The sequence below is a fragment of the Phacochoerus africanus genome, chromosome 2 (assembly GCF_016906955.1).
Source record: "Phacochoerus africanus isolate WHEZ1 chromosome 2, ROS_Pafr_v1, whole genome shotgun sequence".
Taxonomy (NCBI): Eukaryota; Metazoa; Chordata; class Mammalia; order Artiodactyla; family Suidae; genus Phacochoerus; species Phacochoerus africanus.
Genome location: NC_062545.1, coordinates 274687771 through 274712861, shown reverse-complemented (window position 1 = coordinate 274712861; position 25091 = coordinate 274687771). Strand labels below are relative to the sequence as shown.

The 25091-nt window shown below is 54.8% G+C and overlaps 1 protein-coding gene across 2 annotated transcripts; it reads right to left on the bottom strand.

Moving 5' to 3' along the window:
• Positions 1-210: 210 nt before the first annotated feature.
• On the bottom strand, positions 211-24644 carry AIF1L (allograft inflammatory factor 1 like). Of its 2 annotated transcripts, XM_047768715.1 has the most exons (6): positions 24481-24644; positions 24200-24261; positions 12438-12504; positions 9551-9592; positions 6048-6210; positions 211-1298 (listed from the first exon to the last, which is right to left on the bottom strand). In XM_047768715.1, exons 1-6 carry the CDS (start codon positions 24509-24511, stop codon positions 1211-1213), a joined length of 453 nt encoding a protein of 150 aa, XP_047624671.1. In that variant the 5' UTR covers positions 24512-24644; the 3' UTR covers positions 211-1210. The 2 variants fall into 2 exon arrangements, with proteins under 2 accessions (XP_047624671.1, XP_047624672.1); XM_047768716.1 differs by lacking the exon at positions 24200-24261 and having other exon boundaries at positions 24481-24643.
• Between the last annotated feature and the right edge of the window lie 447 nt (positions 24645-25091).

Below are 25091 nucleotides of genomic sequence, written 5' to 3'. Positions count from 1 at the left end.
CACCCCAGTTTTCTCACCTGTGACCTGAGAGGCCTGGCCCACCCACCCTGCAGGGTGGATCAGGGCTCTAAAACCCTAGTCCATAAAAAACAAAAACAAAACAAAATACAGGTGACCCCGGTGTACTCCCTAAGCTCAAGGTTTTGGGTGACTTGGAAACAAGAGTGATCAATCAGAGAGACGGTGGACACAGCACAGGTCAGGACAAAGTGGGGGGACTTAAAGCTTATAATAGGTTGTCAATAAATACCTGTTGAATGACTGAGTGAACAAAGACGGAATGAAGACGGAATGAATGAATGGTGTGAAGGCAAATGGAAGCACAGGCAGGTTTCAAGCAGATGGGGATCAGAAAGGCAACTTATTTCTCAGCTCCTGGCCTAACCGTGGTGCTGCCTCTTTGCCACGAGCATTTAAGCCCTCATTCTCCTACCCCCTTGCCCTCAACATCCTCCTTAAAAGGTGAGACTAGACTGAGCTGAACCCCCTACCCACGGCCCCTGGCTCCTCTTGCCCTCTGAAGCCGGTTGCTGCCCCAGTAAGATTCGGCGGGGAGAGGCCTGCACCCCTTCCCTCTGAGTTGCCTGTAAAGTTGTGGCCGGGGGCAAGGCTAGAGGATTCCTCTGGAACCTTCTTGAAGGGCTCGAATTACTAAGCCCCCCTCTTCCTCTCCTTCTGTCACCTCACTGAGGGGGGACCAGCCGTGGAGGGGGGGCACTGCATGGCCACATCCTGGTCTGCCCGAGAGCACTGGAAACCCTAACGAGGCCCTGCAGCCCTGTTCTGACTCAGGGTCTTCTGAAACCAGGGTCAGGCCAGGTGCCAGAACTTAACTCAGAGATCTCGTAGAAGGATGGACAGTGCCAGCTTCAAGTGCGGGGATCATGGGCTTCTGGGTGCCCCCCCCCCAACCCTGTCCTGGCCTCGCCCCCTCCAGTTTTTGGTTTAATGTCAGCCCTTCTGCACAGGGAGGGGAGACGGAGGGAAGAGAGGGCAGAGGTCTGGATTCCCCAACCCAGAGCCCCCTTAAGGCAGATGATTTGTGCTTTACAAAGAGATCACTGATTCTGTTGATGAAAAAACAAGCCAACAAAGGCACAACGACCAAACACAACACACAAGACACATCGGAATGAGCGGAGAAGGGCAGCGAGGTCAGAGGGGAGGAAGAGGAGAGGGGAGGGCGGGGCAGGTCCAGGCGGGGGCGTCCTCAGGGCAGGCTGGCAATGTCTCTCTCTGGAGGGGGGCCAACTGGCTTGGGGCTGCTCTCGTTGGCTTTTCCTTCAAACATCATGACTCTGGTTTGGAGATGGAAAAAAACAAAAAACAAAAAGCAGAATTAGGACTTCTTCCTTGTCCAGAAAAAGACCCTCCTGGCCCTAGCATCTCGCCCTCGCATCCACTCTCTAGCGAGATTTTCCCAGAAGCCCGGGGTGACAGCTCCGTGGGAGAGGCTGCTCGTCCCATTTTACGGAAGAGAACACTGAGGCGCTAAGGAGCAACATGACTCCTCAGAGTCGAGGCAGGACGAGACCCCAGACTTCTGACTTCTGCTCATGCTCCTTTTCCAGGCCACACTGCCTGGAGGAGGCAGACCTAGGCTAGGCCATGGTTCTGCTCAAAACTCCTTCGGATCTTCAAAAACCTCCCACTGCTCTGAGAGTAAAGTCTGGAAAGCGGAGGATGGGAGCTCAAAGGGTGGGCTCTGGGGGCAAACTGCCTGGATTTGAATCCCAGCCCTACTCCTTCCTTTGGGGACCCAAGCAAGACACTCAAGCCCACCGATGCTCAGCATTTCCAGCTGAAAGCGAGGATGATGAAAGCGCTGACATCCTGGAGCTGTGCCAGGCGACAGTGCAGCCACTCCTTGGGTGGGCTCTTAGCTGTGAATCCCATCCGAAGTGGGACAGCCCACCAGGGGCTCACCTGTGGGCTCCAGATCTGCACATCCGGCTCCCTCCTCAACCTCTCCCCCTGGATGTCTAGGGGGACTTCCCGTTCAACACAGCAAAACCTGGGCTCGACTCCCACCTTCCCCGCTGCTCTTTGCTCAAAGCCAACAGCAGCGTTCCTCGGTGAACTCAGAACCCAGACCAGCAGACTCCTTTTCCTTTAAACCTCACATCTGAGCGTTTGAGCAATCCTTCCAGCTCTACCTCCCAAATCACTCCCTGTTCCAACAGCTCCTGCCCACCTCCGCTGCAGCCTCATTTCGTTCTTCTTTTATTTTTATTTTTATTTTTTTGCGGCCCCTGCAGCACATGGAAGTTCCAAGGCCAGGGATAGAACCTGCACCACAGCAGAGACCCAAGCTGCTACAGTGATAACACCAGATCCTTAACCCACTATACCACAGGGGAACAGCCTGGTTGTTTTTTTTTTTTTTTTTTGGTTTCTTGGGGTTTTTAAAATTTTTTTTTTCTCCCTTTTCAGGGCTGTGCCTACAGCATATGGAAGGTCCTGGGCTAGGGATCAAATCACAACTGCAGCTGCCAGTCTACACCACAGCCACAGCAACATGGGATCCAAGCCATGTCTGTGATCTATACCACAGCTCATGGAAACGCCAGATCCCCAACCCACCGAAGGAGGCCAGGAATCGAACCCGCATCCTCATGCATACTATCGGATTTGTTTCTGCTTTGCCACAGGGGGAACTCTTCTCTGCCTCGTTTCTTATTTGCACAAGTGCCCAAGCCTCCTACTACTGGCCTACCTGCTATCACTCTTGCCCTCACCACAGTCGGAGGGGCCTTTTAAAAGTCAGCTCCTAGCTTAGAGTATTCCAATGCCACCCTTACACATTAGTACAAAATGCTATAGCAGGAGTTCCCGTCGTGGCTCAGTGGTTAACGAATTCGACTAGGAACTATGAGGTTGCGGGTTCAATCCCTGGCCTTGCTCAGTGGGTTAAGGATCCGGCATTGCCGTGAGCTGTGGTGTAGGTTGCAGATGCAGCTCGGATCCCAAGTTGCTGTGGCCCTGGTGTAGGCCGGCGGCTACAGCTCCGATTCGACCCCTAACCTGGGAACCTCCATAAGCTGCGGGAGTGGCCCTAGAAATGGCCAAAAAAAAAAAAAAAAAATGCCATAGCAACCTTGGACTGCAAGCCCCACATCACCTGGCCCCTGCCCATCTCTGCAGACTCATCCTTTGTACCCTGAACTCCAGGCACACTGGCCTCTGTGCTATTCTTTGAGCACAAAAGCACAATCCTGCCACAGGACCTTTGCACTTGCCACTTCCTCTGCCTGGAATGCTCTCCCCTGGACTTCACATGGCTCATCTCTTCACATCTCCCTTACTCAGGGCTCTGGTCAAATGTCACTGTCACAATGAGATCCCCCTGCCCGCGATCCCACCACTCTCTGCTCCTCTTGCCCACCTGATTTTTCTTTGTACCATACATACTATCGAAATCTTGTGTTTTGGAATTTTGTTTTGTTTCACTTTGTTTTTTGCTTTTTAGGGCCTCTCCCACGGCATATGGAGGTTCCAGGCTAGGGATCTAATTGGAGCTACAGCCACCAGATTACACCACAGCCACAGCCAAGCCAGATCCTTAACCCACTGAGCGAGGCCAGGGATCGAACCTACAACCTCATGGTTCCTAGTCAGATTCATTTCTGCTGTGCCACAATGGGAACTCCTGTTTTCTTTTGCTTTTGTCTGTCTCCTTCCATTAGAATGTAAACAGTTCAGAGTTCCCTGGTGGCCTGGCGGGTAAGGAGTCAGTGTTGTCACTGCTGGGGTTCTGTTTGTTTCTTTGGCCACACCTACAGCATATGGAACTTCCTAGACCAGGGATTGAATCCGAGCCACAGCTGTGACCTATGCCACAGCTGCAGCAACACTTGCTAAGGAGCTAACTCACTGCACCCGGCCAGGGATAAAACCTGAACCTCAGCAGTGACCCAAGCCTGCTGCAAAAGACAATGCCAGATCCTTAAACCACTGCACCACAGCAGGAACTCCTGTGGTGTGGGTTTGATCCTGGCCCAGGAACATCCATATCCCCAAGACACAGCCAAAAAGAAAAAGAATGTAAACAATACACGTGTCCCCAGCACCAAGCTTAAGTGGTGCTTATTCTCATAGGGGGTGCTCAATAAATAATTTGCTGAATTAATGAATGATAAATCTAAGGAGTCAACACACAGGCTAGTGCTCAATACCCAGGAAATGTCCACTAAATCTTAGGTGTCATGTGAATAGCATCGTCACTCTCATTGCTACCAACCCGGCCTCTCAGGTGCAGTGTGATCTGACCTGGATGGTTTTGCCACCGCCCCTCCTGCCCCCTCCCACCGCACACTAAATTCTCTGACCAGCCCGAACTGCAGGCTCCAAGCAGATTGCTCTGCTTCAGCCTTTGTAAAATGAGACAGGCGTATTTTACGTGTGTACCTTTGAAAAAGTTAGTCTTACACATCACTGCATATAAAATAGATAAACAACGAGGATTTACTGTAAGGCACCGGGAACTATATTCAATATCTTCTTATAACCTATAATGGAAAAGAATCTGAAAAAAATATATGTATAACTGAATTGCTTTGCTGTATACCTGAAACTAACATGATATTGTAAATCAACTATACTTCAATTTTAGAAAAAAGTTCAAAATTAAAAAAAAAAAAGAGGAGTTCTCATTGTGGCGCAGCAGAAGTGAACTCAGTTAGTATCCATGAGGATGCAGGTTCAATTCCTGGCCTCGTTCAGTGAGGCGTTGCCTAGCCTGGGACCTTCCATATGCCGCAGGTGCAGCTCTGAAAAAGGAAAAAAAAAAAAAAGTTGATCTTGTTTCATGAAAGCCAAGTGAGTGTCGGTGACAGCTTGAACAAATACTGTGAGATTCTCCAAGGAATGTCTCTGCTGCTCTCTAGCACAGACATACCCATGAGATGTGATTTGGGGCCACCACATACCAGGTGGTTGCCATCAGCCAGGTACTGGGCTAGACCCTTCATATGTGTTATCTCATTAACCCTCAGGACAACATGCAGGGTATTTATGATTCTCTCTATCTTACAGGTGAAGGAACGGAGGCTCAGGGGCTGAGAGCAGTTTGCCCAAGTCATTTCAGTAATAAGAAATAGCATCAGGACTTGGACGCCACCTCCTTTTTTCTATGTATTTTTTGGCCAGGCCTGAGGCATACACAAGTTCCCGAGCCAGGGATCAAACCTATGCCAGAGCAGCAACCCGAGCCACAGCAGTGACAACACTAAGTCCTTAACTGTTAGGCCACCGGGAAACTCCATGCTACCTCCCTTTAGAACCGGTTTTTGTTGTTGTTGTTGTTGTTTTGTCTTTTTGCCATTTCTTGGGCTGCTCCCGCAGCATATGGAGGTTCCCAGGCTAGGGGTCGAATCGGAGCTGTAGTTACCGGCCTACGCCAGAGCCACAGCAACACGGGATCCGAGCTGCATCTGCAACCTACACCACAGCTCACGGCAATGCCAGATCCTTAACCCACTGAGCAAGGCCAGGGATCAAACCCGCCACCTCATGGTTCCTGGTCGGATTCGTTAACCACTGAGCCACGATGGGAACTCCTGGTGTTGTTTTTTTAGGCTGCACCCAAGGCATATGGAAGTTCCCAGACCAGGGATGGAATCCGAGCCAGAGCTGCAACCTACATGCAGCTGCCTCAAAGCCAGATCCTTAACCCACTGCACCAGGCCAGGGATCAGACCAGCACCTCCACACAAACAAGCCAGATCCTTAACCCACTATGCCGAAGCAGAAACTCTAAGCTGGTTTTTGACTTGAGGCGGAAACAGAGGCTCAGAACGTTTCAATGGTGCCTTTACCGTCACTGTCACCATCACAGATGCCACTTCCCCAGTGCTGAGTCTACCACGTTCTGCTACAGACTAATCTCTCCTGCGAGTTAACGTGACCATTTGCCAGCTAAGAAAATCGAGTGAGCGAAATTAAGAATCATGCCCAGCTGGCCACACAGTGAATTGCCTCCTGGCAGGGGCCTCCTCACACACAATGACTTGGCTCTAGAGGCCCCGGGGGAGGCGGGGGGTACTCACAGCTTGAGGACAGCGGACCGTTTTCCCAGCATCATGTTCACAAAGTCTCTGTAGGAGATGGTGTCGCTGCCCCCACCGGTCACCTCCGAGATCATCTTCTTCATCTCCAGGTGGGTCTTGGGGACCCCGAGCTTCTCCATCATCCTCTTTAAAGACATCAGGTCTGCCGGAGGCAAAGCAGCTCTGTGGAGTGCGGACGGGCTGCTGGGCCCCCGGGGAAGCTGGCCACGCTCCCCTCCAGCACCCCGTGCCCAGAAGAAGCCCGGCAGGAGAGCCCCTCCCCGGAGGCTTCGGTCAGTGGCCCTTCTCCTCCGGGGAGAATGAGCCCACCCCCCCGCCTCTCTTCAGAGGCAGGATGGACCAGTGGTTAGGGATGTGGGCTTCTTTCTTTTCTTTTTTGCCTTTTCTAGGGCTGCTTCCGCAGCATATGGAGTGTTCCCAGGCTAGGGGTCGAATCGGAGCTGTAGCCACAGCAATGCGGGATCCAAGCCGAGTCTGCAACCTACACCACAGCTCACGGCAACGCTGGATCCTTAACCCACTGAGCAAGGCCAGGGATGGAACCCGCAACCTCATGGTTCCTAGTCGGATTCGTTAACAACTGCGCCACGACAGGAACACCCAGGGATGTGGGCTTCTGAAGTCAGACAGACATGGGGTGGAAGCCAGCTCTGCTATTCTTGGCTGTGGGACCTGGGGCAAACTACTTAACCTCTCTGAACCCCTACTCCCATCAGTGATAAGATAGGTCAGTGGGATCACTTAAAATGAGGATGGGAGAGTTCCCGTCGTGGCTCAGCGGTAATGAATCTGACTAGTATTCATGAGGATGTGGGTTCAATCCCTGGCCTCACTCAGTGGGTTAGGGATCCGGCGTTGCCATCAGCTGTGGCTTGGATCCTGCATTGCTGTGGCTGTGGTGTAGGCTGGCAGCTGCAGCTCCAATTTGACCCCTAGCCTGGGAACTTCCATACGCTGCAAGTGCAGCCCTAAAAAGCAAAGGAAAAAAAAAAGAGAGAGAGAGAGAGAGAGGATGGGGGTTCCCACTGTGGCACAATGGGATCAGCAGTCGTGGGAGTGCTGGGACACCAGTTCAATCCCCAGCATTGCACAGTGGATTGAGGATCTGGCATTGCCGAAGCTGCGGCTTAGGTCTCAACTGTGGCTCAGATCTGATCCCCGGCCTGGGAACGCCAATAAATAAATAAAAATACAAAATAAAATGAGGATGGACCAGAAGCACCTGGCACACAGCAAGTGCCCAGTAACTCAGCCTCACTTCTGCCCATGGCTCCAGCTACCCCAAAAGTCATGGCCCAGTGAGGTGGGGTCAGGGATCGGCCTGGGCGCTCTCCTGGGCGCCCAGTGCCAGCGTCTCCCCACCTGCCACCCCCACCCCGCAGTCCTGGGCTCCACCTCCCTGGAAGGGAGAAGGTGCCAAGAATATCCCGAGGAGCTGGAAAACCAACAAAAGAGCAAAATTCAAGGAAAACCAGGGAGGCACCAAAGTCACTCTACTGCTACCTCTGACCTCCGGGCTCCCAAGATCTGAGGCAATTTCCTTCAGATTGTTCCATGAACAATGGGCTGGAGTGGGGGTGGGGCAGAGGGCCAAGTTTAGGGCCAGGGGAGTGGTGGGCCAGCTCACCCGAGAGGCTGGGCGGGCAGGACTGGTGCCAGATGCCTAGGTGCCAGGATGTCCAGGACATTTCAAAGAAAGCTGGGCAGCACTCTACAGGAAGAAGCGAAAGGTCTCCCCCTCGCCACTGGCCAGACTCTAAACTGGCAAGACCTTTCTGGAAGGCGATTTGGCAAGATGCTTCAAAAGCTTTTGACCCAGAATGTCTAATTGCTGGTTTACTCTAAACAAATAATCATAGGAGTTCCCGTTGTGGCTCAGTGGTTAACGAATCCGACTAGGAACCATGAGGTTGCGGGTTCAATCCCTGGTCTGGCTCAGTGGGTTAAGGATCCGGCATTGCCGTGAGCTGTGGTGTAGATCGCAGATGCAGCTCAGATCCCGTGTTGCTGTGGCTCTGGTGTAGGCTGGTGGCTACAGCTCCGATTCGACCCCTAGCCTGGGAACCTCCATGTGCTGTGGGAGTGGCCCTAGAAAAGGCAAAAAGACAAAAAAAAAATCAGCAAAATGAGGACAACGATTCATGTACAAAGCCGTTCGTCACAGGATTATCAATCATAGTTAGAACCGGACACGGTCTCCATGGACGAGACTAAGGCATTGGCGGAAGACAGTCTCGTCCGTCCTCACAATGGAATATTATGTAGCCATTAATTCTATTTCAAAAAAGTTAACCATATGTCAAAATACTAACAAGACAGTATTTTTTTTTAAAGTAGGTTCTAAAACGGCGTTTGTGATTAGAACACAGAATAGAAGGACAGAAACCAAAATGTTTTCTCGAAGTTATTTCTGGAAGGCGGGATTGTGGGGAGATGTATTTCTGTCTTTGTGCTTTGCTGTATTTTCCAAGACGTTTTAGGATGCTAATGTATTCATTTGATAACCCCCCGTTTTTTTTTTCTAAAGAAGAAAAAGGATGCAAACATTCAAAAAGCAGAAAAACAAGAGAAGACAGAGGAAGGAGAGAAATGCTAGAGGGAGAACCTACTGGGAACTGCAGGCTGTGCTCTGGACCCTGACCTGCCACTTAATGAACACATGCCCCAAACAAGTCATTTCACCTTCCTGGGCCTCGGTTTCCTCATCTGTCCAATGGGAACAAGTGAACCAGCCTTGACCGTGTCATAGCATTACTGGTAAAAGTCAAGGCATGGGTTTTTGGGGGGTTTGTTTGTTTGTTTGTTTGCCTTTTAGGGCTACACCTGCAGCATATGGAGGTTCCCAGACTAGGGACTGAATTGGAGCTGCGGCTGCCAGCCTACGTCACAGCCACAGCAACGCTGGATCCGTAACCCACTGAGCGAGGCCAGGGATTGAACCCACATCCTCACGGATACTAGTTGGGTTTGTTACCGCTGAGCCACAACGGGAACTCCAGGGCACGGTCTTGCACATACGTGGCACAGAGCAGGCATTTGTCACTCTCAGTGCCTGGACGGCAGGACACAATAAAGGTCTGTTGGAGGAGAGAACCAATGTCCATGGAAGTCACTTGTCACCTGCGGGACAGTGTTCAAATGGAAGGACAGGCTTGGGGACAAAGGAAACACCGGCCCCCTGGGCCAGCCCGGCAGCAGCCTGAGCATCTCAGCCCTGGGCTGTTGAGTCCTGGGAGCACCTGGGATGGGAGGCTGGGGTGTGGGCAGGGGGGGTGGGGGGAGGGAAGCATCAGGAAGACTTGGGGGGCAGGGGATCCAGGGTAGAGGGCAGATGGGCTCAAGGTCACCTTGGTAAAGCTCCAGTGGGGGCCTGTCACACTTATGAGAAGCCCCCATGCCCCTCACCCACACAGGTGGGTCCACAAGGCTCGGTGGACCCTCACTCCCCAACCCCCCCCCAGCACACTCAAGGCCTCACTCACCGATCTCGCCCTCATTGTTCAGGTCAAACTCCATGTACTTCTCTGGAAATCACAGAGCAAACACCAGCATTAGCTAGGAGGCAGGGTCCCCATGACTCCCCTGTGACACCCGCCTGTGTCCTCAGGGAGCCCACGCCTCCCTCACCCTGGGGGAGTTTTGACACAGGTCCTGTCATTTCAGCCATTGCCTCACCCGACCCGCGACCCTCACCCAAAGGGTCTGACCCTCTGCCGAGGGCAGCTGCTTCCTCCCAGGTCCCCACCAGTACGGGCTGGCTGTGTCTGAATCGGCTGCGAAGTGACTAGAATCAATGCCTGGCCCTGGAGATACGGCTCTGGGAGGTTTGGGAAGGGGGGGGTTGGGAAGCTGGCGGGGGGAGGGGGTTGGGGGCAGTAATTGGTGTGTGTTCAGAGTATCTTGGGTGATTCTGCAGCCCGGAGTGGGAACCCCTAATTTAAGAAGTTCCTGGAGGAGTTCCCGTCGTGGCTCAGTGGTTAAGGAACCCGACTACTATCCATGAGGATGCGGGTTCGATCCCTGGCCTTGCTCAGTGGGTGAAGGATCCAGCGTTCCTGTGAGCTGTGGTGTAGGTGTCACAGACACGGCTCAGATCCTGTGTTGCTGTGATAGTGGCTAGTCCAGCAGCTACAGTTCTGATTCGACCCCTAGCTTGGGAACCTCCATATGCTGTGAGTGTGGCCCTAAAAAGAAAAGAAAAGAAAAAAAAAAGATGACCCTGGAGCTCTGAACCTTTTCGGGAGTCATGGGCACCACTGAGAATCTGAGGCTCTTTCAGGAGAAATGTTCACGGACCAGCCCTTGACCACAATGGCACACACAGGGCCCTGGGGACACAGACCCACCCTGCAAACCTCACACACAGACTCTAAGCTAAACCTCCCTGGTCCCAGCGAGGCATGAGCAATACACAGAGCAGTGACAGGCAGGACCTGCAAGTCACATGGCCTTGAGCCGGTCACCCCTGCCACGGGCGAGTGGGCCCCTCAGGGTCTATTCTGCGCGGAGCAGCCATCGTGAGAAAGCTGAGGTCCTCCCCGAGACCCCTGAGGCTCCTTCACAAGCCTCTGCGCCTCCCACCATCCCCTCCACTCCCTCCTCAGTCGTGCTGCTCCTGGCCTGTCCCCCTGCTCCTGCTGCAGCCTTGCCCCCTCCGCCTGAAATGTTCCCCCAGCCTTTCTAACTGGACCCCGTCACCCCCACAAAGCACCTACTACCATCTGACCGGCTTCCTGCTTCCTCGCTCCCTGCACCGTCCCTCCCCCATGAAGACAAGGGCTCCTTTGGACAGCGGCCACCCCGAGTGTTCCCTGACGTGTCCCCAGGCCCCAAAGGGCCCAGTGCCTCATAAGATCAAATGAGTGGATGACTTGAAACCTGGACGGTGCCTTCACTTCCAAGGTAACATCCTGTGGTCCCAGGATGGACCCAATCCTACATCCCAAAGAAGATATTAGACCCCTGAGACCTCTGTCCCCCTCTCAGAGCCCCCGCTGAAGAGTGACCCTGTTGGTATCCAGCAGGAAGGGAATGGACTGGCCGCTCCTCCTTTGCACAGGGAAGGGGAGGGGCAGAGGGATCAGGCAGGGGCCAGGTGTGGGGTGGGGGGTGTCTTCGTTTCTCCTTCCTTCCTTCTTTCCTTCCTCTCTTTTGTAAAAAGCACCGTTGTGTAACAGTTAAGAGCAGGGGCTTTGGAGAGTTCCCATCGTGGCTTAACGGTTAATGAATCTGACTAGCATCCATGAGGGCGTAGGTTCGATCCCTGGCCTTGCTCAGTGGGTTAAGGATCCACTGTTGCCGTGAGCTGTGGTGTAGGTTGCAGACATGGCTCTGATCCAGTGTTGCTGTGGCTGTAGTGTAGGCTGGAAGCTACACCTCTGATTGGACTCCTGGCCTGGGAACCGCCATATGCTGCAGGTGCAGCTTTAAAAACCAAAAAAAAAAAAAAAAAAAGCAGGGGCTTTGGAGTGAGATCAACATGGATTCAAGCCTCACCTCGGCCATAAGTGAGCTGTGTGACCCCAGGCAGATGACCTGCCCTCTCTGAGCCTGAGTTGCTTCATCTGTAAGCTAATGGCACCCTCTCCCTCCCAGCTTGATTGGGATCTTGCAGGGAGATCGCAGCTGACCACAAGGTCAGCGCTCAGCAAATGCTGAGCCACGAGTGTCCTGTCTAAGGGGAGCTAAGCTGTAAGTGGTCCGAGGAGCACCAGCAGGTTCTTGGCCCTGGAACAGGCGGGATGCCCATGCTGCCAAGACCCTGGTGGGGATGCGCGGCTCGGAGGATGTTCCTGTGGTCCCCCAGTGTGCCCGGGCTCCTGCACCCCGAGTGCATTCCCCCGGCAGGAAAGGTGGGTCTGTCCCGCTCCTTATGTGCACAGGAACTCTGCTTTTGAGCCGCTGGCTGGGAACCAAGTGCCAGGGCCCGGAACAGAGGGACCTTTATGCCGCCCCCTCCCCGCGGGCTCCCGGGCCCTGTTTTCTTTTCATCCCGTGCTGCCGGGATTCAATGGGCAGAAACTCTGCCCCCTGCCCCACTGTGGCGACACAAACGTCCATTCTCTGCAGGGGCCCCCGAGACGCTCCACGGTGGAGGGGGAGAGGCAACGGCTGCTACAAAGAGCCGATTGTGTGCTGGGGCCCCGAGAGCCAGCAGAGCCCGGGCAGCGGTGGGCAGGAGCCAACCTGAGCCCTGCTGGACAGCCGGAGGGGATCGAGGGGCAGGGGCAGGCCAGGGCCTGCAGGCGAGGGCTGAGGGGCCTGTGCCCCCCGACTGGTACAGCCAGGAAGAGAGATGCTCTGGATGAAAGAGGGGGTGCCGCTGGCCCTGTGGGAGGGGCTGAGGCCCATCCGGCTCTCCTAGCTCACCTTTGAAGGCTGCGAGCTTTTCCGGCAGATTCTCTTCATCACTGTACTTCTGGTCACAGAGAAACTCCTACAGGGGAGAGAGGACGGCGCTGAGCAAGGGGTCAGCAGGCAGACCTCACCTGTACACAGGGCCACCTCTCCTCGCCCGCCAGGTGGCCGGGCAGGGCACAAGGCTACGGTGTTGGTCCTGGCCTCCTGTCAACCGGCAGAGGCAGACCTGCAGAGCCCACCCTGTGGGTGGGAAGTTTGCTCAGCAGCTCGGGGTGGGGCCAGAGGTTCTGCTCTGGAAGATGGAATATCTTCAGGCTGATTTACGGGCACAGGGATCTGGGCTCCCCCCTGCCCAGGGCACCCCAGCTCCAGGATCCATGAAGCCATGAGCCCTAAAGACAGCCACTTGGTTCCAGCATTTAACCCCTTAGGTATGTGACCCTGAGCAAATGGATTCCTCTTTGAAATTTTTTTTTTTTTTTGCCTCGCCCAAGGCATATGGAAATTCCTGGGCCAGGGATCAAACCCAAGCCACAGCAGTGACCAGAGCCAAGGCAGTGACAATGCCAGGTCCTTAACCACTAGGCCACCTGGGAACTCCTCTTTGAATCTCTATTCCTTTATCTGCCAAATGGGTATAATGATCATAGCTTCTTCCAGAGTTCGTACGAGAAGCTAAGGAGAGTGTATGTATGAGTCTTGGCAGCTCAATAAACAGCAGGGGTCACAGTTTCTCTCTGGCCAGAAAATCACTGCACATATGAGAGGTCACCTGTCCTCTCACCTGGGTCCTCACCTGTAGGAAAGGGTCCACCTTCCCCTTAGATGCTTGGAGGGACTCGAGTCCAGGTTGGGGTGGGAGAGCAGCCCCTTAATGAAGCATTTTCCCACGTGACCTAATCTGATCTTTCAGGGGGCCCAAGAGGTAGCGACTGTTATTACTCCCATTTTACAGATCAAGAAACTGAGGTTCACAGAGCCAGAACTTCCACACCGCTCTGACTGACTTAGAGCCTGCATCTTTAACCCTGACACCTAAAAATGGGCAGACAGGACTTCCCGTTATGGCTCAGTGGGTTAAGAACCCGACACAGTGTCCGTCAGGATGCGGGTTCAATCCCTGGCCTTGCTTAGTGGGTTAAGGATCAGTGGGCAAGCTGTGGCTCGGATTCGACCCCTAGCCTGGGAACTGCCACATGCTGCAGGTGTGGCCTTAAAAAAAAAAAAAAAAAAAGATGGGCCATTTGCAAGGACTCATCTGGCTCTAAAACAAAAAGCTAGGAGTCCCATTGTGGCTCAGTGGTTAACGAATCTGACTAGGAACCATGAGGTTGCAGGTTTGATCCCTGGCCTTGCTTGGTGGGTTAAGGTCCGGCGTTGCCGTGAGCTGTGGTGTAGGTTGCAGATTCAGCTCGGATCCTGCGTTGCTGTGGCCCTGGTGTAGGCCGGCAGCTACAGCTCTGATTCGACCCCTAGCCTGGGAACCTCCATATGCGGCCCTAGAAATGGCAAAAAAAAAAAAAAAAAAAAAAAAACCCTAACAATTAGTAAGCACCTGCTAAGCCAGGTGTAGTGGCAGGTATTTTACCTGCCTTGTTCTCATCCTTTTTTTTTTTTTCTTCTCTTTCTTTCTTTCTTTTTAGGGCCGGACCCATGGCATATAGAAGTTCCCAGGCTAGGGGTTGAATCAGAGCTGTAGCTGCCGAGCCTACACCACAGCCACAGCAACGCGGGATCCGAGCCGCATCTGTGATCTACACCACAGCTCACGGCAACGCTGGATCCCTGACGCACTGAGCCAGGCCAGGGATCGAACCCACATCCTCATGGATACCATTCGGATTTGTTTCTGCTGCACCACACGGGAACTCCCTTGTTGCTAAACTTCAGGCGGCCTTAGGACCTACATTCGGAAGAAGGAGCAGAGGGTGTGTTCCCATCCTGGCACCAGATTCTGCACATCCCTCTCACCCCCCGCCCCGGATCTTGTTTTCCAACTGGACGTGGCCATGACGCCTCCATGCCTTCGGCAATTTTTGAGGGACCACAGAGCACACTGCGCTGTTCTAGGCATCAAGGAAGCAGTGAGACCAAGGCGAGTAAGACTAGGTCCTTATTCTAAAATTACAGGAAGTCCTTGTTTACAAGGACATTAGAAGTCCTCTCGGGGCGCAGCAGATTAAGGATCCAGGCTTGTCACTGCAGGGGTTCCGGTTGCTGCTGCGGCTTAGGTTCAATCCCTGGCCCAGGAACTTCCACATGCCAAAAAAACAGGTAAATAAATAAAATGAAATTATGTTAAGTGATACCTAGGTTTAACTAACACCCAGTTTGGAGGCCTCTGCTGCTCCTCCCTAATCCAGTCTCTTTTCCTTCCCAGAGATTGTAATCATTACGCTGACCTTGGGGTTTCTGCCATTCTCTTGAATGTTTTCGCTATTATAACCATGCCAACTCCTGTTATAAAAATACATCTTAGAGGAGTTCCCATCACGGCTCAGTGGTTAACGAATCCGACTAGGAACCATGAGGTTGCGGCTTCGAGCCCTGGCCTTGCTCAGTGGGTTAAGGAACTGGCGTTGCTGTGAGCTGTGGTGTAGGTCGCAGAGGAGGCTGGGATCCTGGACTTGCTGTGGCTCCGGCGTAGGCCAGCAGCTCCAGCTCCGACTGGATGGATCCCTAGCCTGGGAACCTCCACATGCTACACGTGTAGCCCTAAAAGGCAAAAAAAAAAAGATTTATAGGAGTTCCCGTTGTGGTTCAGTGGTAATAAACCCAACTAGTACTCATGAGGATGTGGGTTTGATCCCTGGCCTCACTCAGTGGGTTAAGGAACCGGCATTGCCATGAGCTTTGGTGTAAGTTGCAGATGAGGCTGGGACCTTGAGTTGCTGTGGCTGTGGCACAGGCTGGCAGCTGCAGCTCTGATTTGACCCCTAGCCTGGGAACTTCCATATGCCACAGGTTCGGCCCTAAAAAAGCCAAAAAAAAAAAAGTCTTACAAATTAATTCTGAGGGGCTTAAAATGTTTTCTAATTCCAAATTTTGGAATACTCCATGTAAATAAGTGTTTGTAATTCAATGCATGATCTCTTTCTTTCTTTCTTTCTTTGCTTTTTAGGGAGCAAAAGGCAATGAGGATTTTAGGAGCTACGGCTCTAATAATACGCCACAGGCGCAGCCTTAAAAAAGACTTTAAATAATGCCCATTGACTGTTGCCATGAGTTCAATATCAGGAAAGGATGTTTTTAAAAGTAGGAGGCTCACCATCTCAGAATTAAGTGGAATCCATTCAGCCTACGTCCAGCTTCCCACATTGTCCTATGCTCCCTTCACTTTACCACGTTAGGAACTGGAAAACCTTTCTAGGGAGGCAGAAGAGCACAGGCAAAGCCCAACATCTGGGAACTTCTGGGCAGAAACCTGGAAGCTGTCCTAATGCCCCTGCCCAGAAATCCTGCACGGGAACCTGTCTGCAATTATACACTGACCACCTCTAGGGATCCGGGCAGATGGGGTTCAAGGGTAGGACGGCTCCCTGGTCTTGGAGGCAAAGCAGACACAGACAAACACAGATGAGAGCTCAGCCTGGATGGGTAGAGAGCTTAATAACCACACCCCTCCGTGGACCTGACCTTGGGCCCGGCACTGATCACCATCTAACACGCTATTTCACGTGTGTCCCCCGGCTCCCCACCCCTCGCCCCTGGGGAGGGTGCCTCAGCAACCCTGGCCTCCCTTCTCTGCCCCTCCCATGCCAGACACACTCTCAAGTTGGGACGGTGGCTCCAGCTGTGTCCCCACCTGGGGCGCACATATCTGCATGTCCCGTCCTTCAAGTTTTACTCAACTGTCACCCTCCCAGCGAGGCCACTCTGTCCACTCTGCCCACCGGAGTCCCTGCCTTCACTTTCGATCCACCTTAAAATAACACCTTATATTTCAAGGGGTGAGCCATTTCCTAACACAATCGACGATGTAACTGCTAATTATTATTATTATTATTATTAATTATTATTATTTTGACCACGCCTGTGGCCAGGGATCAAATCCACACGGCAGCCTGTAATTGCTTATTGAGGGTGTTGTCCATTACCGGTCTCCCCCGGGTAGGCTCCACGTAGTAGGTACTCAATAAATATTTGCTCGGAGTTCCTGTTGCGACACAGCGGAAATGAATCCAACTAGGAACCATGAGGTTGTGGGTTCGATCCCTGGCCTCGCTCAGTGGATTAAGGATCCAGCATTGTCGTGAGCTGTGGGGTAGGTCACAGACGCAGGCTCGGGTCCTGCGTTGCTGTGGCTGTGGTGTAGGCGGGCAGCTACAGCTCTGATTAGACCCCTAGCCTGGGAACCTCCATATGCCACGGGAGCAGCCCTAAAAAGCAAAAAAAAAAAAAAAGGTCAGTGAATTGAGACTCAAGATAAACAACTGACTCGTCAAGGCAGCACAGCTAGCAAGTGGCCGAGCTGGGGTTAAACTCCATGGCACAGGCTGCTGGGGTTCCCTCCGTGCACACAGCCAGGAGTAGGAGTGACCCAAGGAAGTGGGTTTTGGAAGGATGCTGGGAGGATGCAGGTCCTTGGTCACAGGTTCTAGGAGGATGTGTTTACTGTCTTTGCCCCATGAATGCCTAGCACCCAGAAGTGCTCAGCATCTAGTAGGTGCTCGATAAACATTGAGTAAACAGAGAAGACTGCCACTCAGCCCCCGTCGCTTTCTCCACTCTTCCCCTGACATGGAAAGGCAGCTTTGCAAAGGCATCTGTGTATGTGTGTGACCGAGGCTGGAGAGGACTCAGCTTGGAATCGCATTTTTCCTTAGAGCCAAAAGTGACAAATGCTTGAGCCACAGAGTGACCAGGGGAGGGAGAAGCAGCTGACCCGCTCATGCGTGGGTCGCCAGCCCTTGCTGACCCCAGGCTTGGGGCAGCTGGGTGGACCACACCTTTGGCAGCCGGGTGGCAGGAACAGGAGCTCCCTTCTCGGCTGCCAGCTCCCAACCCACCTCCGAGCTTTGGATTCTCGGTTCCTGCTCCTGCTCGAGCACAGCCCACAGCTTCTTCCCTCCGCGCGTCCATCCTCCATATCCTTGCCCAGCCACGCCCACTGCGGCACAGCCACGCCCACTGGGCAGGTACCTTGTCTGTCCAGGCTCCAGTACTCAAGGCTGCCCTAAATCTGCACCCCCAGGCAGAGGGGACGGAGCTAGAGGTCACGCCAGATGTTTGGAAGAAAAAAACAAAAGAAGAGGGCAAGCTGGAGCCAGAATGCGGAGGTTTGAACACACCGAGTGCTGTGCAAAAATGACCTCATCCGTCTGTGTCTCAGTTTCCGCATCTGTAGGAAGGATCAAAACATCTGCCTCAAAGGCCTGTCCTGAGAATTATACCATGTAAGTAAGTATGCGTGTAAAGTGCTAAACGCAGGGCCTGGCACGCAGTAAATGTTAAATAAATGTTAGCTACTTATTACTAGTATTGTCTAATATTTACATATGTCCGATCCACTTATAACCCCCAGAGCTCATCCTTCAGATGCCATTGACTATTGAACAGATTAGGAAGGAAAGCCCTTCCCCCGGTTTCCTGATTCCTTTTTCCCCTTTCTGGGGATCCCCATTTGACAGATGGGACAACCGAGGCCCAGACAGGTGGCTCAACTTCCTGAAGAACGCAGCGTTTTAACAATTCAAGGCCTAGCTCCCTTCACCATCCCAGCTCCCTCCCTGCCCCCAAACAAGGCCCGGCCACAGGTTTCTGGGCAAAGAAAGTCAATACTGGGAGTTATCTTTCTTCTTGGGCAGCTGCAGAGGGTTATTCCAGAGGCCTGGGAACCACTCTCTAGCCCCCTAAGGGGGTGGGGTGTGCATGGATGGCTTACACTAGTCCCCCCACAACTCCAGCCCACTGTCCCCAAAGGCACATTTGTCGTGCTGTAGAAACTGCTGTCAGGGCCTCTGGCTATGAGAGATACGGGGACCCCTGGGCTCTGAGAGTGACGAGTGACGAGCAGAGGGGCAAGGCTAGAGGCCTTGGTGGCCTGGTCAGTCCCTGGCAAAGAGCCAGAAAAAGCAAGCAGGGAGGAGCCCAGGCTCAAAAACAGGAAGCTGTGAGCCAGGCGGGTCACTCCTCAAGCCAGTGTCCCCAGGGCCAGGCCTGGGGTGGTGGCAGAGCTGTTATGACAGCCACCCAGTCTCAGAACCCAGAAGGGACGCCTCAGAGCATCCAGCCTGTCCTCTTGGTTCAACAGCTGGGGAAACGGAGGCCCCAGAGGGCAAGGTTTTGAGGAAATCATCTTTCCTCCAAGTAGAGGGCCCGAAGGCAGAGAGGGATGGGGCAGGGAGGTTGAGTTGGCCTGCCTGGGTTCAAATCCCAGCTCCAGCAACTACTTGCTCTGTGGCCCTGGACAATTTGCTTGACCCCTCTGGGCCTCTGTTTCCTCCTCTGTAAAATGGAAGCCTAATGACAGAACCTCCTCATTGGGTTGATATAAAGAGTCAATGAGCTAACTGCAGAAAGAATCTGGCTCCTGGGATGCTTCCCTAAGGGGTAGCAATTATCGCCATGTGTTTGCATGGCCCAAACTCAAGCCACACTGAGCACAGGAAGGGTACAGAAGACCCAGCCACAGTTCTCTTTGTCCCTATTGTCCCCCGAAGTCCTCCTGGTGAGCCTGGACCCTCTGGTCCTTGGACACCTGGCCAAGCTGGCAGTGACGGGTCATCCACGGGGTCAGAAGGCGCCCATCTCAGCCCCAGAGGATGGTGGCTCCAGCTGTACCGGGTCACAGCCACAGCTGTCTCTCTGGGTCACCTACAACCTCCCACGCACATCAGAAGCCTCCTCTACCCCTCAGGAGCCCTGTCCAAGCACTCACACTCAGGAGGGGCTCTTTCGCAAACAAGCACAGGCTGGCAGCCCCAGCTGTGTCCTGGCCTCTGGATCCTTGCCACCAGCCCAATTTCCCCAGCCCCACCTCGGCTTAACTCTCTTTCTGAGATGGTACCTCTAGCACCTGCTCCCGGATGCTTGCTCCTGGCCCTCCAGGCTCATCTTTAGGTATCAGCTGCAGCAGAATTTTGAAGCAGGCGGATATTACCATCTTGGAAGCCATCCAAGGAGCTGGTGGCTGAAGCCCTGGGCAAAAACCCCAAGGACAGGCAACACCGTGCCCGGCCCTGTGGCCTCTGATGCAACCCAGAGGCTCTTAAAGGGCCAGAACCAGGCCACAGACGCCCGGCCTCCGTGCCTGTTGTGTAGCAGGAGCCTGTAACGTGCACCCACAAGGACAACAGGCTCACATTCCCCACGGCAGCCCTGGGGCCTCATCCGGACACTGCGTCCTCCCCAGTAGATGGGGCACCTGAAGAAAAACACCCACCGACTACACAAATGAAGCAGACCCTGCAGAAATTCCATCTCGAGCTTCCCGTGACATGGCCGCACCGAGGTCAAGACTGGCTGGCCCTGTGGGGACACTGGATCCTCGGGGGGGCTCACGTGGCCGCTTATCACCATCTCCCTTATAATATATTAAGGAAGAGCAAGAGAGATAGGGTGCCTGGCGATGCCAGCTGGGCACATTCACCTGGGCAGGGACAGGGCGGCACTGCCAGTACACAGGAAAAGAGACACACCTGAGAAGTGCCCGGGTCAGGTCTCAGGGGTCCCCCGCTTATGGGGGAGGGACCGGGGACAAGTACCCTTCCCCCAACTCTGGGCAAGGATACCCAGTCTGCTGTGCCCACGTCTTCCCAGCACAGATGGCACATGGGTTGTGAAATAAATAAGGCGCCAAAATGCGACAGGGAACGCTGAGTGCCCTTCATTCGACCCGGAGGGCTGAGAGGGCGGGACAGTAGCCAGAGAGCCTTATCCACATAAGCAAGAGAGGCCTGTGTCACAGCGAGGCCACGGCCACCTGGTGGGCAGGGGCCAGGGCAGGCTGTGGGCAGTGACTGGAGACAGAATCCCGGCTCTGCCACTTCCTGGCTGCGTGACTTCACCTGGCTGAGCCTCTGTTTCCTCATCTCTAAAATGGGAGGCCTCATAATCCCTGCGTCCTGGGGGTGTTTACAGATTCTTGCTGCGTATCCGTGTACCGAGCATTCCACTGAGAGAAGTCAGTGCGACGAAGCATGTCAAGCGCCGAGCCCAGAGCAAAGGCACCACGCATGTCATTTTGCTCAAGACCCTGGCCTCTGGCCGCTGCAAAAGCCACAGCGCCCCCCATCCTCCAGGCTCCTGCTCCATCCCAAGGCTAAAGGCACTTTGAGAGGCGCCCACCCAGCCCCACTGCTTCCTGCTGACCTTGTGGGAAGCCAGAGAGAATTTGTCCCATTGCCATATAAGGCTGGATCTGGCTGGCCCGGGGTCACCTGCCATGCCATCAGGGAGCAGGGAATGTCAGCTATGCAGGGGGAGTAGGAGGCCTGCGCTGGTCCTGCCTGCTCCAGCAGCGCAGAGAACGCATGCACACACGCGCGCACACAGCACAGAGGTGGGGTGGGTGCCCAATCAAGCTCAGAGATTGGGTTCAAGTGGGCTGTTTAAAGCCAGGCATTTACTCAGCCCCTTTGGTCTCGTTCCCTATAAAATCAGAACAGATGCTCGCGAGGTTGGAGTAAGTATCCATTAAGATGCTGTCCGAAGCACGCCTGGCACACTGCTTGGCACATGCCAAGTGCTCAGAAAATGACAGCAACAACTAGAGTGAACACCCAAAAAAGGGCATTTTCATTCAGCTCTCCTGGGACCCCAGGTCCACCCAAGTCTCCTTCTATTTTGACTCCTGAATCCCTTATAATAACAATAGCCAAGGCGGAGCTCCCCTGTTGCCCCCTGGAAGCTGGCCCACCCCAGGGCAGGGAGAAAGGCCCCAGAGGAACTGTTGGCCCATAGAGGCCCCCAGAGCTCGAAGCCAGGCTGGGCTCTGTCCCAGGCAGCAGCCACAGCGGTGCCCAAACATATGCAGTGAGTCACGGAGCCGTGTCCTTTACGCCTTCCGGCTTCTGCTCAGCCCAGCCCCCAGAAGCCCCGCTCCAGTGGGGCAGTGATGCTGCACCCCAAGGGAGGCCATCCAGGCTGCCAGCATGGTCCCCTCTAGAAGCTGCCGACCCCAGAGAACTTCTGCTGTGGCCACGAGAGAAACTGACCCAGACTTTCAAACACAGTGACCCTCAGAGTCTGCAAGAAGCTTCGGTCTATTCACCTCCACTGATGTTTGTTTGTTTTTTCTTTTTTGGCCACCCCAGGGCATATGGAGTTCCCAGGCCCGTGATCAGGTCTGAGCCACAGTCGCGACCCACGCCACAACTGTGGCAACGCTGGATCCTTAACCCACTGTGCCAGGCTGGGGATCGAACCTGTGTCCCAGGACTCCAGAGACGCCGCCCATCTGTGGCACCACAGCAGGAACTCCTACCTCCACCGATTGTTGTAGGGACTTAGAGCAGAGCAGGGGACACTGCTCCCATTTCAGGCAGCAGAAGATAAGATTCTGCCCGACACAGGGGTCTGGTCCAAGCTGAGCAGCCAGCCCATCTCAAACCTTAGCCCTGGGTTTCCACCTTTAAGCTCCAAACAAATCAATGATAACAATCACGACAGCAGTCAGTGCTCCTGTGTACTTTTGCATAGATTATCTCCGCTGAAAAATCACAGCGAACCTACTACTATTATCTCAAATGGCTTGCCCAAGGTCACAGAGCCAGTGAGCACCCCCTACGACTCTAGACTCCAGTGGGGCCACCTGTGCCGGGAAACAGCTCAAGCTTCCAGTTTGATCCTGGAGCCTCCTTCCTCCAGGAGCCCAGAGCTCGGGTCCCAGCAGCCCTAGAGCAGCCTGGGCTCACGCGGTCGATCTCAGAGTAGCATCCAGGCAGGGAAAGGACGCTAGACCGGAAGCGCTGCCACTGGCTTCTGTGGGACCTTGGCCCGCTGCTTGCCCTCTCTGAGCACTGGGGTCCCAAGGTGGTAGGACACAGCCCCTCTTGTTCCCCTTCCCCAGTCTCAGCATGGTCCAGACTGGTCCCTGAGAGCCACAGCCCCTCCCCTTTCTGGGTCAAAGCTGGCTTAGCACACCTCCCCACATAACCCTGCCCCCACCCCCCGAGGGCAGGGCTGGCGTGGAAAGTCCCACACACTCTCCTTCCTTTGCTCTGTCCAACTAGTCACCTCTACCCCATCCCCAGCTGTCTCGGCTCAGGGTCCTCTGGCTGTGGGTGGATTCAACTGGCTTGGAACCTGGCCGGCTGAGCAGCCCAGGGGACTGTATGAGGTCAGGGTTCCAGGCTCCCGTCCAGAGGGCAAAAGCAGCCAAGACCAAGACTAGGCTGGCTGCAGAGTGAACTGGGAGGGAGCCCAGTAGCCTGGACCCCTGAGAGTCCCAGCCAAACGTCCAGGCTCTCTTTCAGCTGTGCTCAAGATGGCACCACGAGGCAAGGTAAGGATGGCAAGGAGGGGGCCAGCGTTTATCACTCTGGGGTCCCCAGAGCCCTCTGGATTCCTACAGCCAGTGGAATGAAATCAGGCAAGCTGCCTGGTTCTAGGCAATCCAAGAAAATCAAAGAGGGAATCAAGACTGCGAGCCCCCAGCAAGACTTAACACCACCGCTGTACGCTGCAGCCCCTGGACCCCCCTCCATACAGCCTCCACCAGGACCCTGCTGCCCCTCACCAGCTTCCCACTTCCGGACTCTTGAGCTGGGCTCGGGTGCCCGGTATCCCGGGGAAGCCAGCAGGGGCAGTGTCCAGCCTTGTTTCAGTGGGCACGCCTCTGCAACCAGTTGGGAGGAATCTGGAGACATCCCCCTCAGGAAGGAATCCTAGTTCCATCCAGGGAGGTCTCCTCTCGTGCCAGGCACTGGACCAAGTATACTACCTGGCCTCCCTCATGGAGCCCCTGCAGTGACCCAGCTAGGTGACCAGACTTCTTGCCGGAGATCACAGAGCTGGTACATGATGGAGACCGGATCTGAGAATAGGTCTTCTATACCTTGCTGCCTTTGAGTTTTGGCCAATCCAGGCAGGCCCTGACACTGTTCCTTATCTTCTAGAATTTAAATAGTCTTCGCAAAGGTCTGTGAAGTCCCATTGTGTGTCTCACAACAGCGGAAGGATTTCTTTATAGAAATTCACTAGGATCAGGATGAAAGGCACCCAGTCTCTAAGGCAACCTTTCCTAAAAGCTGAAGTGAGAAGAAGTTGGGGGGGTGGGGACTGGGGCAGGCAGGCAAGAGGCCACCACTTTCGGTGGTGGAGAGAGCCTGGGCAGATGAATCTGGGGGCCCAGGGTTCTAACAGCAGCCTGGACTTGCTGTGCCATCTCAGGCCAGGCACCTTGCCTCTCTGGGCTTCTCTTCTCTTCCTCGCTGGAAAACTGGGGACTCCCCAGAGACATCAGGGGTCCTTTGCAGACCAAGTTCCTGCAGCTGGTCCCCGCGGGCTCCTGGGGAGTCCGGGGTGGGTGGGAGGGCGGGGCGGGCATCAGAGCTCCTGGAAGGGCCCTACCTCCCTGGTCTAAGCGTAACAACTTGCAACCCGAGACCGGAGGGTGATGGAGGGGGTGGAGGGGAACCTACCTGGAGGCACAGAGCTGGAGGGAGGAAATTGGGGGAAGCCCGGGGGGAAGAAGAGCGGCTGAGTTCGCCGCAGGCGAACGCAGACAGAGGTGGGACACGCCGGGCGCTGGGAGCTTTGGGGGCCCCTGGCAAGCTGCCCTGGGCGGCGGCGGAGTTGGAAAAGCGAAGGCGGCGGCGCGCGCTTACCCTGTTGATCTCGGCCAGCCTCCTCTCCTGCCGGGCTTTGAGCAAGCCGAACGCTTTCCCTCCTGGAGGAGACAAAGAGGCGGCCCGGGAAGCTGGGGTCTCCCCGGGCCGCGTGCGCTCGCCCGCGCCCGCTTCCGCGCGCCGCAGACCCCGCGGACCGCCCGGTGCGCACAGGTGGCGGGCGGGAGACGTCGGGGACCGGCCAGGGGGCGCGGGACGCCAGACGGGGGACGGGGGGCAAGGGCGCGGGACAGCGGGGGCGGGGGAACAGCGGCGCCTACCTTGGAACCTGTTGCTGAGCGCGACCGACATGGTGTGCACCGCGCTCCCGCCGGCTCGGGGCTTCGCGGCCGCTGCGAGGGACGAGGAGGAGGGACGGGCGCCTGGTCCGAGCTCCCGCGGCGTGTGGCGGCGGGACCGAGGGGCGGAGGGATGGCGCGGGCGGCCGGACACTCCCGGCCCGCCTCCCCCCCCACCTCCCCTCCCCTCCCCTCCCCGCCCCGCCGCCAGCATCAAAGCAGCTATTATGCGGGACGCCGAGCCCGCCGGCCGGCCCCTCTGCTGGAGGACGCGGAAAATGCACAACGCAGGGGCCGCCCGTGAGCACCTCCCTCCGCTCCTCCCGGGAACTCGACCAGTCCTTTCCCGCCGCGCCGGGCCGCGGTTTCGCCCAAAACAGAACCGGGGCGATCTTAGTATGCCCTTCATGGAGCGGCTGTAAAGATCAAACGCAGACCGCGGCTGCACGGGGTAAAGCACTTACCCAACCGGGGCTGTAAAGTTACTATGGTCTTCTAGAAGGGAGGCCTGTGTTCCCAGCCTCTATTCTTAACTCTTGAAAGATATAAAAACTTTCAGATATAAAAATTTGAAGGAAATGCATAATGACAAA

Coding starts and splice junctions, on each gene's coding strand:
- AIF1L (XM_047768715.1), bottom strand. CDS start 24,511: ATGTCGGTCGCGCTCAGCAACAGGTTCCAAG. Junction 12,505..24,199: donor GGCTGGCCGAGATCAACAGG/GTAAGCGCGCGC, acceptor TCTCCCCTGTAG/GAGTTTCTCTGTGACCAGAA. Junction 1,299..6,047: donor CGGTCCGCTGTCCTCAAGCT/GTGAGTACCCCC, acceptor TCTCCAAACCAG/AGTCATGATGTTTGAAGGAA.